Source organism: Carassius auratus, chromosome 23 (genome assembly GCF_003368295.1).
Source record: "Carassius auratus strain Wakin chromosome 23, ASM336829v1, whole genome shotgun sequence".
Classification (NCBI taxonomy): Eukaryota; Metazoa; Chordata; class Actinopteri; order Cypriniformes; family Cyprinidae; genus Carassius; species Carassius auratus.
Genome location: NC_039265.1, coordinates 15,974,165 through 15,989,625, shown reverse-complemented (window position 1 = coordinate 15,989,625; position 15,461 = coordinate 15,974,165). Strand labels below are relative to the sequence as shown.

Genomic DNA, 15,461 nt, shown 5'->3' with positions numbered 1-15,461 from the left:
ACTTGTGGATTATTGTGATGTTTTTATCAGCTGTTTGAACTCTCATTTTGACGGCACCCATTCACTGGTGAGCAAGTTTATGCAGAAGTATTGCTAAATGTCTCTAAATCTGCGCTGATGAAACATACTAATTTACATCTCGGATGGCCTGAGGGTAAAAGAGTAAACTTTAAGCAAATTTTCATGTAAATTCTTTCCTTTAAGACAAATACCTCGGTGTAAAGTTTTGTTTTTGAACCGTATTCTGACAAAATATACTTAATTTCAGGTGGAACAAACCTCCAGAAAATGGCAGACAGATTAAAGTCAACCCTGATAAGAGTGCACACAGTGGCACATTGACACAACACATGGATATCTTTTTAACTAGGGCTCATTATCTCTTTCTCATGGGGTCTTTGGGCAATGTTAGATGTTTCATTCTGAGTCACGACCCTTATTGCTGGAATGTAGAAAAGGAAAAGGGGGTCCAGTCTCTTGAAACATAAAAGACCCCCGCATAACATCTGAAAGTCAGCAGGCCAGAAACTAAAACATATTCTAACTGGACTAACTGTTTATCATGTGTATTTAAAGACACGGATAGGTATGGGAGTAAACGTGCAGGTTAGTCAATGTTCAGTGTAATATGAAGGTGGGAAAGCACCAATAAGGTTTACACAGTGTCCATATGTTTGCTCGTCCCGTGTTTATGAGTATTTTGTTTTTCTTCTTGATATTGATATGAAAGTCACATGACCAGAACCAACCGAAAAGAATGTAATCTAAAGAGATCAGTCAGTCTCTTTTTGAATTGAGATCCTTCACTTATGATAAAAAAGCTCATTATATAAGATTTACTCTGTAGTTCACTAAAGTTCACTCAAGTTCACTATGGTCTACAGTGGTTGTGGGTCTTCCTGTGCACATTCTTTTCCAAACTGTAAGGGAACAAACCTTAAGATGGACAATGAACAATAAGGTATAAATAACTCATCCTTGATTAACCCTTTAACAACATTTTAAACACAAAAACATATACAACAACAATAGAAAGCTCTGCTCTCCCTGACTGTTTGGGGTCATGTTCAGTGTCTGAGGGGCTTTGGTTAAGTGTCTTAGCCTCTGGCTTCACATCATTTGGCATTGGTTTCAATGCCATCTTCCCTTCACACACAAACACACTTCATTAGCCCTACAGAGTCAATAGGTTGTTCTGAGAAAATTGTACCTGCATATATTCAGAATGAAAATATTGTTTGGGTTATTCCAATAAAAGGGTGCCAATAAAAAGCAGACATCAACATGTAATGTCTTATCATTAAGTTATTTTTCCATGAAGACAGCATTTCTAAGCACACTTCAAAGCAAGTTTATTTAACTTGAGAGTGCAGAATGTAATTTATTAATACTTTAAACATTCTTTGAAAGAACATAACTTTTCCAAACACGCTCCTATTTCATGGAATAACCAGATTATAGACGTTTCTCTTTCGGTCTTTACGAATAACAATTCTACTTTTAAGAATGAATTTCTTACCCAGCTGATTCCTCGAATCTGAGGTGTTTCCGCACTGGTACACCGATCTGAAAAGACTTGATATTTATAACTCCGAAAGAGATGCATGTTTCAGCCCGGTCCGATATATGAACAATTCTTTTACTTAAAGATAATCTGTTGCAGCAACTCATGTCGAAAACTACATCTCCAGTAAGGATCGGACAATCCCTGTTTAAGGACAACCGGACCTGCACGCTGCATTCCTGCGTGCGTGTGAGCTCCAGCCTCCGAATGCCATTAAGAGCTGCTGCTCGCTGTCAGACCAGACGTGCCTGTGCCTTCTCGATCCATCCGAGGCGAGGCGCCACCCCTCGCTCCAGCTCCCGCCTCCGCCTCGCACTACACTAACCACTGTAACCAGCATCCGCATGGATTATCCGCAAGTGTCTGTTTACATAAAATTGTGATCAAATGTGATCCTGGACCCAAAAAAGTCATAAGGGTCAGTTTTTTAAAACTGAGATTTAATTAACTGAGCACAAATAAGCTTTCCATTGACGTTTGTTAGACAGTGCCAGTGGCGCCCCCAGAAAATTTGAACAGGGGTGGCCAGATGAGGCCTCAGTTAATTTTGGGGTGGCACATTAAAATAAAGAAAAAAAATTAAGGGTTTTCAATATAGACAAAAGGTTATATCTCTGTGATTTCTGTGATAGTACCCACTGCAAATCATCCTAGGGGGTGGCCGTTGCCCTGGCCTTGCCACCCCTGGTTAGAATCGTACAGTATTTGGCCGAATCTGGAACCAACTATTTGAAAATATGGAACCTAAGGGTGTATTTTACCAAATATCTTCATGGAACATGATCTTTATGTAATATCCTAATGATTTTTGGCATAAAAGAAAAATCGATAATAAACAATACAGTGTTAATTGCAGGGTCACATATGGTATTTTGTTAACTGCAATACATGGTCAGACTAGTTCTGAAGAGACGATTGCCTCATTGGGGGTGTTTATATTAGTGTTGTCAAACGATTAATCGCATCCAAAATATAAGTTTTTGTTTACATAATATATGCATGTATTATATATTATGTATTATGTTAATACAAACACATATATCACTTGAAATAAGATGAACGTTAATTTGAAATGAAGTATTAAAAACCTAGTTTTCTTTTCTTAAAATGTAATTAAATATAACTTAACAGTTATAAAAATTAATTTTAAAACCTGCAGTTTTAATTCAGTTAGCTGATATAGTTTTATATACTGTGTTTTGACATTTCATTTGAATATGCATGAACGAATGATCTGTTTAGCATAATAATATGTTGGGACAGAAACGAACATTATAAGATTAAGTAAATGTTTTAAATGGAATAAAAACAGCATCCTATCCCGTTGTTTTGAAGGATTATTTGATCTGCATCCAGAAAAGTAGAAATCTGCATAACAAAACTCTGCATCAAGCAGTAAAAGGACCGCTAGAGCAGGCAAAATATGTTTAGCTCGTGCGTTCTACACAGTCTCTCCTTCAGCGCTCTTATCTGTGTGCTCCAGCTGCATGATAAACCTTGAGGGGGTGAGGATCAGGGGGCGTGGCCATAACCCACCTTACTTACTAATGCAGGTGCCAAGGTTGAAGAGAAGGAGAAAATGAAGAGGAAATTGCAGCACTGGCTTGGATAAAAACCCTTCTGACATTTGAACAGTTGTTTTTAAAATGAGTTTTGAATGTTTACAGTAGTAAAATGGATTTGCTTTAGTGTTTGATTTAGAGTTTGTGCATCAGAGAAGTATAAATTACCCCAGGCAGTGCAAAGAAAAAAGCAACTAATAGAGTTCATATGTGATTCTTAAGAAAGTTATTTAAATGTTCTGTACCTTTTCAAGGGACGGGCGCAGAGACGACCGGAGGAGCGTGTCTTCTGAGCACATGATTCCTGGAGCCTCTGAGGAGACAAAAGTAAAGAAAGAGAGGAAGTCAGTACTGTTTGATTCAGTCTGCTCTCCGTTGTACTGTTACATCATGTCGTTTCCCATCTCATGCTTATGATTTGTGAGATCTCATGACTCCCACAAAACCCAGTGGCTGGATATTGTGAACTCTGATGAATAGTATTGTGTTTGCTATAGCTGTTTATTTCTATACTTGCGAGATGCTCCAAAAATAGAAGCTCAAGCTCTTTATCAAAATCTAGTGAGCTGCCTCACTGTCTAGCAGCAGCTCGTAACAATCCTAACCCAAACAAACCTTAAAATTGTATTATTCATTAAATGATACATAATAAATATAAAAACAATATATAAAATATTTTATATATCAATGTTACATTCACATTAAATTGAATCATTATTTAAATAAAAGTAATCATTTAAATATATATAAACATGACATTTACGTATATATTTGAAATGATATTCCATATATTTTAAAATAAATATATGCATAAACAAATATATTTTTTATATGCATTATCCTTGTCTCTGTCCATAATTAGGTTTTCAACAGGCTTGTTGCAGGCAGCCTATTCTTGGATCGCCTTATCCTTGGTTATATGCAGCGCTGTCTTAGATTTGAGCTAAAACAGGTTATCTTAAAAGGCAGCATATTTTGCTGCCTTTTATTTGGAGCAACACTGCCAAAAGATACTGTTTAGGTGAACAGCTCACAAGGATTGGAACAGCACTTATATTAACCTTAGTGTCCCATGCTGACATTATTATTATCATTTACGAAAATGTATTGTGTTTTTCAAGGAATGAATGCCATTTACTTTAATGGGCAATACCGTATGTCCTCCGGCTCCTCCCCACCCACAGGTCACGTTGGGGACCATCTTAAGACATGTCCCACCCTGAGAATGTCCATGTGGCTGGAGGTCAGGGAACATATCATAATATTTGTTTAGACCCCGGCTATTGTTTCAGGAGAGTGGGCTTTCCTTTCTGGAGGACTGAAATATATCAACATGGAGTCACTTGACTGTTTTGGGGAGTTTGTTCAGCCACTGCGGTTCCAGTCAGTCCAACATGCTGGAATAACAAGATCTAAATACAGCATGTTGCTGCTCTTTTACATGTGTATGTTAATCATTACAAATTGGGGATCAAAACACACAGCACGGCATATAGCAAACAGAAAAGCGGTTTCGTCTATACTTGCAATCCAAGCTGTAAACACCTTGATAAGTGAGTAAAAAAATGTCTAAATTAGTTAGAAGCAAAATTATGTGATAATGTGCTAAACTCCTAATGATTATGTGTAATATGGTGCAACTAGTTGCAAAGAGTCCTTGAATTAGCACATTTTTTTGGAAGCTTGTCCCAGTTTTGGCTCTGTTCACCTGCCTTCCTCCACAAGGGCCCCAGAAGTATTTCTCAACTGTTGTTCTGGGTTTATTATCTCTGTCAGCACTGCAGCAGCAGAGCCACAGAAACCAGCATCTCTCTCCAAAACAGAAACGACTGCGAAAGCAGCATGACAAAGCTCATGACAAAGCTCTAGCTGCAGTTGCGTGAGTTGTAAATGTACAGTATGGTACCGTTAATGAATGGTACATTTAGAAGTCTCATGACCGAATGGATTTCGAGGCTCAAATCCCTTGAAATGAACCTAGCATCAAAAATATCATGTTTTAAACATATTAAATGTCTGCACTCCTTAAATAGGGATTTATATATATTTGATCTTTTTGAACATTTAAAATCAAACAAATTGTTGAATGAAATGTAGTAAAAGCAATGGTTGGTTAATTTTAATTAACAAAATTTTATCTTTATTCAAAATTGTCCCATATATTTTTTTTCCACTACAAAAATGCAAATAATCTTATTTTTTCCGTTTAATCTACAGCATGACCAGAAGACTGGCATATAAAATACATATGAAACTTTTTTCTATCATTTACAGGAAATATAAATAAAACCCCAAACTACTCATTTATGTTATTTATTGTAATTTTGTTAAATATTATATGTAATAAAGACTACATAGTCAGAGATTTAAATGTCCTGAATTAAAAATAATAATAATAAATGTAAAAATGTCATACCTTATATAAACTGAATAACTATAAAAACATAAAACAGCTTATATTATAAGGTTGATGATCAGCATTTTCTAAAGCCTTTAGTGCCTCCCTTCACTGGATATTTATCCTTTTTTTAGGCCATATTTAGAAAAGTGCCATACGCAGTATTCAAGCATGCATTTGTGTGCTGACAGGAACAACAGAGAATACAACGCTATGTGATTTGATCTTCACAAACTCTGATCATGAGTTCTAAAACTCGCAAAACAGGCATTCACTTCCAGAGAACAGTATTAAGTTTTGTCTTACCGAATCTGTTTTTCTTCTTGGCAGACAAGATCTGTTTAAAGAACGAAAGCATTCTGGCATGTATATCCTCCATGTACTGTACGTCGCACTCCACAGCGGCTAATGATATAAACCCTAAGGCCCAGCGATAAAAAGAAAATAAGATCCACAATTGCTCCTTTTAGCTGTGCGCCTGACTGCTTGTCTGAATACGTGAAAGTGTATTCCTGTATGTTTATGTGTGTGTGTGTGTGTCAGTGGTTGGCTATGACAAAACCGGTGTCAAAGACAGAACTCAGAAATCCAGTTCTCCTGCATTTGACCCTCACAAGCCATTTGGACATGTATGTATCAGATGAGAAGAACTCAGATGAAATAGCAAGAGACACTTTGTCTGCCACTTTTTTCGACGGTCAGCATGTTTTCTGTGTGTAGTGTAGATCTAAAGATGCAGATAAGATATGGTCTTGCTACACTGAGAACATTTTAAACAAGGTATTTTAGATCAAGATCAACTCACATAGACAATAGTCTATTAAGACCCAGACAGTTAACCTATTAGACAGCTGGAAGAACTGTTTTGCAATGTCTTATACTTAATTACTAAATATAATTTATTGTACACCTCAAATATCCTACACTCTCAGAAAAAAGGTACAAAAGCTGTCAATGGGGAAGTTGTGTTCACCAATTTTCTATGGCAGGCAAATAAAATTAAAAAGTAGCATTTAAAATTGCTGCTAGCATGAAAGAATATGTTATTGGCCAGAGTTAGTTTCATAACCCAAACGATGCACAGTGGTGCTGCTTGACTTAGCTTGCCCTCTAGTGTGCATTTATAGCTATTACTTTTTGTGACTGTTTTATAGTTTGTTTAAAAAAATCTTAGTACTTTACGCTTCCATAAATTGTCCAGAAAGTTCACAAATTACTAGTTTTAACTGGCGGACCAGTGCTACATTTCTAGAAAACAAAAATAAATAAATCACATCACAGAGATTAAAATACAGTGCGAAAACAAGCACACATTTCCTTTGGGAAAGGGTGTAGGACTTCCTGCAACAAATCACAGCCTTTTGTAATCAATCTTCAACTCCCTGTAGATTCCCAATGCAACACAATTTTACATGAAACAAAAATCACACACATTAAGGTCCAGTTAACTGGAATCTCAAGCTTCACATATGCTCATGAAGATATTTTCCATCCCTTTGTAATTCTAGAAAACTATTCTTCAGTCTCATAAATCCTGTCATTCCAAGTCACCCTTTCCTTCCTATACCAACTGAGCGCCTGTTTCTTAGAAAGAGGATCTCTGTTGTCCATGGAGGAAGGAAATATTGTTTATATTGGAAGTCCAGTGAAATATGAAGTGATGAAAGCACATAAGAGAGAGCTGTTTTACATGCACACCTCCTCAGCCACATCTAATCATGTGTAACTTCCTGTCTTCTATTTGGGGGCTTCTTTAAACTCACAGCTCACCTTCTTGCACTCGACTGTCACCCACCAGTCTCTTAAGTCTCTTTCCCAGCATCATGATGAATCACATGCCCGCAGAATTTCCCAAAGTTATTTAAGAATTTTTGAGCATAAAAAAAAAATCAATGGGTAACATTTTAGACAATGTGTTTGTACATAAATGTTGAATAAATATATAAACTAATTTGAATGAATAAATTGCTAAATATAGTAATGAATATATTAAATTCATTAATCTATTTATTAATAAATATAACTGTAAAGGTTTTTTTATTACAGTATTTTAAAATATTTGTCTTGTTATTATTATTATTAAACATGACATTTTGAAGTTGTCTTGTAAAATGTGGTAAAATTTATTCCAGTAATCTTTGTTATATATATTTGTAATATTTACAGTGAAATACAGTCTACCTTTTTTTAAATCAGCACTGTCAGAAAATGTGTCATGGTTCATATTTAAATAATATTGATTCCGATTTTATTCAGAATTTTTTCAGGTCAGAAATCTTAACTATCTAATGAAATGATTACTAGTTAAATAATTGAAGTGCTTTCTCAGGGTGATTTGTTAGACGAGGTAAATGTGGTTGCATCTGGCGGTGATATAAACACTCACCGGTATGTCTGGTCCGTCTGTAGATGAGGTTGGCAGTGTTTTCTTTGATTTCCAAATAGTTTTCTTCGGTGCCAATCAGGACCGTCTTGTCTTTCTTGTCTTCCAGGCGAGCGTCTTGTGAAGTATCTATCTCTGTATGACTTTTTCTTTCTCCTTATCTCTGCCTCGATCTCTTTATGTCTGTCTGTGTTGTCTGTGAAGCATACAGAGGAAACCGCCGAGCGTTGATCTCATTTGAATCACTGAAGCCACCGAGTTACCGGCTTCCTGCCCCGCTCTTATTGGTGAAACAAAATTAGGCTTTGTGCTCATTTCATGAGGGTTGACCTATGAAGGTGTGTCTTGAAGCTTGATGACACTTGTTGTCTTCCATTTCCTTGAATGCCATTAAAACCCATAGTATTTCAGTTCTCAGCAGTGACTGGGGGAAATGGGGCCAAAGTACATCTGTGGCCTCTTGATTTGGTTCAGTCCTCTCTGGACTTTCATTCTGTTTACATGGGCACCAACTCCTGTCTGGCCAAAGATGTGTGCTCATGCTTAAACAATGCTACCTGAGATCATCATTTTGATCATTTTAAATGCATACCTCCCTTTCCTGTGCTGTTTATACAGCTATAACTTCATGCAGTCATACACCTTTTACATTAGCACATTTCATGAATCATAAATTCATAATTACTAATTAATAGTATTTTATGTTATTGTAATTTATATGTTATACCCTAAGGCATGGCATTTGTTGCTTGTGTATTCATGTACACAATAAAGTAATAAGGTTGCATGAAACAATTTGTGAATGATGTCAGCCTGATTAATTCTGGGTGTAGCATTTCTTCTATTCTGTTATGTAATTGCATGCATGATCTGTTCTCGCTAGTTTTTCTAGCCTACACTACAAGTCAAAAGTTTTTGGACAGTAAGATTTTTTAAAGAAGTCTCTCCTGCTCACCAAGCCTGTATTTATTTGACCCAAAGTACAGCAAAAACTCCCACACAAAATTATTTATTCTTTAACATTAAAACCCATACTGTTCAAAAAAACTTTGGACTGGTAGTGTTCATTTGCAGTTGAGAAGATTAATTTTTTTTGTTTGTTTGTTTCACAATTACTGTAGTGCTGTGACAATGAGTTTGACAGGTAGATGGAAAACCACTAGAGCAAAGATCAGAGAGATTCAAACCACCATCTTCAGCGCTGCACAGAAGAGATACATGTGGCATTATGAGTGTCACCTCACCTCTAAATGTTTACACACTTTTCCACAATTTTACATGATTGCTTTTTGTTTGTTTAGGCTGGTTGATTTATTTATTCATAAATTTAAACAATGACAATCAAAAAAAAAAAAAAAAAAAAACTGCATTCCTATTTCATATGTTTTTTTTTCCATTGATTTTTGCAACCTTCAATCAAACTTTATGCCCAATTTATACTGTAATTATTTACAATAAATAATGTGTGTTTAATTAGCATGTGTACACGCTTATTAAATTCCCAGCAATTAACGCACATTTAATGCTTTATTATTTTTTGGAGCACACTGCAATTAGCTACTGCTGACATGATGAAAATTACAGTAATTATGATTCATTCTATGATATACGAACCATTTATTTCCACAACATTTAAAGTACACAGATACAAGTGTTTTGTAAGCCTAAATTAATATCAAATTAATTCAAATTAATATAAGAGAAGTGATTCTGTTATGTTTCGCAAGTATTTAGTTCAGTTGTCTTTTTACATATCCAAATAATACCAAATCATTTTGTTCATCCGCGACGGTGAGGTTGTTGATTGTAGCTATGGTGATTACCGTGGAGCTCTTCCGGGTCATGCAGTCGTGTTTACGAATAAACCGTGCAGCATTACATAATCTCTCTTCGATGGTGTAATCATTCGCTTTAGCCTGTTTTTACAGCTTACTGCGGTACTTTATACATGTATAATGGGTCCAAACAGGATCTACATCAGTGTGGGCTATGCCACGTTCGGCATGCTGGTGGGATTTTCGGCGTTTATCGTGTGGAATGTGGTTTATAAACAGCCATGGACGGCGGCGACGGGCGGGTTATCAGGTCTGGAAATAAACTCAAGGCCACACATTCGCTGTCAAATATAGATATTTCACATCCTGTTTCTTTTGCTGTCATGCTTTTTAATTTGTTGCTATTATTGTGTGATCATGCGGTTGGGAAGAACAGCCTCAGGCTGTCACCTTCTGTCTGCAGTGTGTGGTTTGTTATTCCAATAGAGATATAATGAATTATTATTTCATTTCTTTCTTAAAATAATCAGTCTGTTATCTTCTTTAAATGACTTTGGAAATAAACACCCATAAATATGGAGATTTTTTGACTGTTGCTATAATAAATAGTATATGATAATTAATATTTAAATATATAATTTTATTCAAACTAATTAAATTAGCAGTTTTTGTGAATTCCTTTTGATAAAACTATATTTCTTCCCCCCCAAAACTTTGCACTCAAGATTTTTGAAATTCTAAATGAAACAGATTATTGGGGTAAGAAAGTAATTTTTACGTTTAATTCAAAGTGTTACATGAAAATCCATAAAAAAATGTGGCAAAATGTACTATATTACTATTAAGGAATAATGAGTTTTCCAAATTCATATTTTACAGGTGTTTTATCTGTGCATTTTGACTTTGGCTCTTCATTGCATTGTGTTAGAGTTAATGTAAATGTCTTTAAACTTATTGGATAATATCCGAAAAACACCAGTACATTTTCCATTTATTTCATCATGTAATTTATAAAAGAAAAAAATAAATAATTATACTAACTAACTAACTAACTAACTAAATAAATGTATATATAATTTTTTTTTTTTTTTTTACAGTGTATAACCAATTTTTTTCTATGTGTTTATGTTATGGGTTTAAATCTCCAGGCGTTCTGGCACTCTGGGCATTGGTCACCCACATTATGTACATTCAGGACTACTGGCGCACATGGCTGAAAGGACTCAAGTTCTTCATGTTTGTTAGTTCGGTCTTCTCCCTCCTGGCTGTTGCTGCTTTTGCCACCTTCATAGCTTTAGCTGTTATAGAAAAGCAGTGTAAGTACCTTCATTTTGTCTAATAAAACATTCCACACAAAATATACGCATATTTAAAGTGTCTGTAATCCAATCTGTATGTTTTTGTCTTCAGCAATAACTGACCCCAAGAGCTTCTATCTATCTGCCGTGTGGAGCTTCATGACTCTTAAATGGGCCTTCCTGCTGGGCATGTACTCCCACCGTTACCACCAGGAGTTCGCTGACATCAGCATCCTCAGTGACTTTTGATTGGCTCCTACATCTGTAGTAGATTTGTAGTTGCCAGACGGTGGCTTCACCTGCCAATGTGGAGATGGAAGAAAGGATCGATCTCTTTTTTAAAACCGTCTTACAGCCTCCTTGCTTTCACAGAAAGACTCAAATCTCAATCCTCCTTCCCTCAGATCCAGGCCTAATGTCTGTGATCCGCTTCTTTCCTGTCTTTTTGAGTTAACTTGAGGTTTTACATTGACATGTTTCAAATGAAGTGAGTATACTAAGATGTGGCAACTTCCCTCCAAATGTCAGATGTGAAATGAAGGCTGTCCTTCACTGTCAGAAAAAACGTGCAAAAATTGTAGATTGTCATTGGGACAGTAGACCTTGTCTCTACCTCTTTAATAAGGGTGCATATTTGTTCCTGAGAGTGCTGATGTTATGCATTCTTAGGGTATTACTATAAACCATTTTTGGAGAATGTGGTCCAAAATGCACACTTTGAAGAGACGAAGTACAATTTTTGCAATTTTTCTTCTAAGAGTATTAAATGAGGTGTGATGAAGGATTTGCACAGCTTTATCTGGTGGTCTCAGCCAGCGATGGTGGAATCGACTGATTTAATGTCGCTGTCGTTTTCAGACATAGTGTTCTTTATCATTCGCCATTGCAATTGTTATTGTTATTTCTTTTTAAATGTTGTTTATACTGAGTTCTATTTATGATAGGCTGTGTTTGGATACTACCATAATAGTAATTCTGCAGTAAGTAATTTTTTAAATTTATTTATTAAAAAGACGTCTCTTATGTTCACCAAGGCTGCATTTATTAGGTCAAAGATGCAGTAAACACAGTAATGTTGTGTACAGTACATTTAACCATGTTGACTTGTTATTTGATCAGACTACTAAAAGCCAAGACAAGTAAAATATTCATACATGATTCCTCACTGAAATGTAACAATGTAGCATTCTAAGCTTATTGGTGCGTTATGCATTCTGTTTTGGATACTACTTTTATATAGTAAATACTTTAGTAGTGTGACTAGTATTTTGTTCCGAATGTTACCATTAATGTATTATTAATATGCAGTTCCTCTCTTTGCCACTAGAAGATTGAGCAATTGAATGAATGACTAACTGGTGCTCAGTCCTTTGCATATGTTATGTTTTTAGTTACTTATATATTATCACAAAATTGTATGAAGTTAAAGCCATGAGCTGATTTCACCATATTTTTGAAAACTAAATATGTTATGTCATCAAGTGAAATGTTATTTTTGGGTTATTTTACTTCAAGATATGCCAGACAAAACAAAAGTTTATGTTTTAAAATTCATGTTTTGTTTATTTGAGGAATGAGCGCTCTGTGTGTTTGTGTGTTGAGCAGATGTTCTGTTGTAATTTGCAGATGTTAAAGGAATAGTTCTCCCCAAATCCTGCCATTTATTCACCGTCATGTCATTTAAATCCCTTTTTTTTTATAGTAAAAAAAAGTATAACTCATATAATTGCTTTGTATGAGAATCAGACAAAAAATTATTCATATTTAAATTAGTTTAATTATGAATAAAATTATTGAACCAAAAATTATATTGATGGTGAGTAAATAATTTTTGAAGACTTGGAAAACAATTCAGTTTTAGGAGCCAAAAAGTAACAAAAACAGATTATTTTGCACTAGATTACATAGAAATGTTAAATGTATTATTTGTTTTAATGAGTAGAAGGGGTCATCTCCAAAATGCTGTATGTAGCGTGTATGTAAAGGAGTTTTGTACCATACTCCTTTTAACCAGTTGTATGCAGATTCATCTGATTACAGTTATACTACCTGCAGATTAAAACTTTGCACAGTATGTATTACATTGAGACTTTTGAAGGGGATTAAAGTACTGTTGTTTAAATCTATACCACAAATTCAAGTTGCCTTTTTTTATGTAGACACTGATCTGAAGTTTGTAGTTGGATGTTTGAGCGTGTTTGAATGACTCACCAGCAGGGGGCAGCAGTTCAATATTTTTTTTAAATAGATTACTACTAATGTTCTTAAGACGTTTTTTTTTTGTTGCCATGAAATATCAGTTTCAAAACGATATTGATGATACTCTGCCCGCTGATAACTTATATTTTATTTCCCACACTCACACATGAAGGTACGTCTGCTCATTATTTACGACAGTGAATTCCACATCTAGAGGGCTCCAAAGTCATATGCATAGAGTTGCTATTAGTGTTATGTGGTGATGTGGATGCTAAAGAAGAGCTTTCTTTGGTCTTCGTCTTTCAGTTGGAGGAACATCAGCTCTCTCACCAAACCTCTGAACTGCTCTGCTGGACAGAAAAACGTATGCAAGATAAATATACTTTTCAAGAGCAAACTTTTCCAAGAGAATGAGGCACCACCGTTTTAGTATTAGACGAAAATCAAACTGACAAATAAGGAAAAGCACATATTACTATATCAAACTGAATTTAGTCCCAATTATATTTTTAAACAACTTACAGCTGTGCAATCAAAGGCATCTCAAGGACCATCTACAGAGCATAATAATAATAATAATAATAATAAAAAAATGAATACAGAGTTTATCCATTCTAATGAAAACGAAGAACAATACCTTTAAAGTGTTTTTTCCCTTTTTTTTAAGGAAATAATACTCTAAATAAGAAACTAAAACTGCCAGCAGGTGGCGATAAATGTTCTTATGAGTAATTTATTTGATTAGTTCAAATGGCTGATTAGCCAATTGTCATATCTGCAACATTAATGTTGAAACAACAGAACACCTGTTTTATGAATGTCAACTGGCTCAGAATTTATGGAAATCTCTTCACAACCTGTTGTCCTCCAGATCTATAAACATAGATTTCTTTTCATATCAAAATATTCAGATGGGTGTAATTCTACAAAATAAAAATGATGAATTTTTGGTCAATAATCTAATTATAGCCACAAAATATTATATACATAAATGTCGATTTGCTAAGTCCTCCCCCACATGGTCTGCCCTTAAAAATTAACTTTTGCTGTTCCAAAACTGTCTCATAAAGGTTGAGAATGCCCAGGCTAAAAAATTGCATAAACATTTAATAACACTTCAGATATGCTGAGTCCCTTTTATATGGTTTGTCTTATTTTATTTATTTTGTTTTAGTTTATTTTTATTGTTTTTGTTTTTGAATATAGTTTGTTCTCCCTTGTCATGTGAACAGTATAGAAAATGTTTTCTCAGATGATTTGCTGGAGGTGTGACTCTTAGTTTATGATACAATAAAATTTATATTGCACATTTTGAGGATGTAATATTTTTATTTTTTCTTCTTTTTTTGTCTGATATTTTCATTGTTTATTGTGATAAGGAAAAAACAATAAAAAAAATAAAATAAAAAAAAGTTCAAATGGCTGGTTCATTCAGGAATTCAGTAAACGGCTCACTTTATGAATGGGCTTTTGAATCATTGGTTCACCTGATTTGTTCATTCAAAAAACTAAACACCGCTGTGTCTCTCTGAGATGCACAACAATTCTGCTGTGACATTAGTTTATAAGTAATATTTTCAATACTGTGTTATATTGTATATAAAACAATAATATAATTACACAATTATATAGTATATAATATATAAAACCCAATAATATAATTACATATATAATTGTGTTATATTGTAAAATATAACATTATTAACTTCTTATTTACTAAACAGTTGTGTAAAATCACATTTGGGACAAACAGCAAACATGCTCCATTATCTTGAACTTTAGGGGCATAACTGCATTTATGGAATTGTTGCCCTGCATCATATCAAAGTCGTCTTTGATCATATTTGATTATTACACACACACACACACACACACTCACCATCAATATGAAGATCCAACAGTCAGCGGAGCCAGCCAGCTGTTATGGAACATTCTAAAATAATGGAATAATGATAAAAGAATTTTATCTAAATTAAAATAACAGTAACTCCTGGAATAAGAATATGACAACACATCATTTTTATTAATAACTTTGTTTTATGAAAGCCTTATAAACCACACCTTGTTTTTGATCAGCTACTTTATCTATCTATCATCTGATTGAATCGTTTTAAAAAATTAAAAAATAAATGCTGACCTGACATCAACGTAGATTAAAACAACGTGGCGCTTATGCTTAGTAAAATAGCTTTTTCTCCGTCCACTTCCGGCTTGACGCTGCTGTCCTGAGACTGCTGTGACGTAAGGGTTCTGCAATTGGGGGATTATTGGGGGCTCTGTAG

At 34.7% G+C, this 15,461-nt stretch overlaps 2 protein-coding genes and 1 long non-coding RNA gene across 5 annotated transcripts in view; 1 reads left to right on the top strand and 2 right to left on the bottom strand.

Annotated features, from left to right (window-relative positions):
- LOC113041515 (rap guanine nucleotide exchange factor 3-like) overlaps positions 1-8,335 on the bottom strand; it is a 35,393-nt gene extending 27,058 nt beyond the window's left edge. The window contains exons 1-2 of one of the 3 annotated variants that reach the window (XM_026200107.1): positions 7,911-8,335; positions 3,372-3,439 (exon numbers count right to left, since the gene is read on the bottom strand). In XM_026200107.1, coding sequence (XP_026055892.1) covers positions 3,372-3,425 — 54 coding nt within the window. In that variant the 5' untranslated portion in view covers positions 3,426-3,439; positions 7,911-8,335. Of the gene's footprint in view, positions 1-1,519; positions 1,893-3,371; positions 3,440-5,830; positions 6,025-7,910 lie in introns of those variants that run through there. The other 2 variants (XM_026200105.1, XM_026200106.1) reach the window with 2 other exon arrangements.
- Positions 8,336-9,735: 1,400 nt separating this feature from the next.
- On the top strand, positions 9,736-12,007 carry LOC113041512 (heme transporter hrg1-B). Its single transcript, XM_026200103.1, has 3 exons — positions 9,736-9,992; positions 10,831-10,998; positions 11,093-12,007. Exons 1-3 carry the CDS (start codon positions 9,863-9,865, stop codon positions 11,227-11,229), a joined length of 435 nt encoding a protein of 144 aa, XP_026055888.1. The 5' UTR covers positions 9,736-9,862; the 3' UTR covers positions 11,230-12,007.
- Positions 12,008-12,209: 202 nt separating this feature from the next.
- LOC113041513 (uncharacterized) lies at positions 12,210-15,396 on the bottom strand. Its single transcript, XR_003275408.1, has 3 exons — positions 15,317-15,396; positions 15,059-15,112; positions 12,210-13,529 (listed from the first exon to the last, which is right to left on the bottom strand). It is a non-coding gene; the product is annotated as an uncharacterized LOC113041513 (long non-coding RNA).
- Positions 15,397-15,461: the final 65 nt, after the last annotated feature.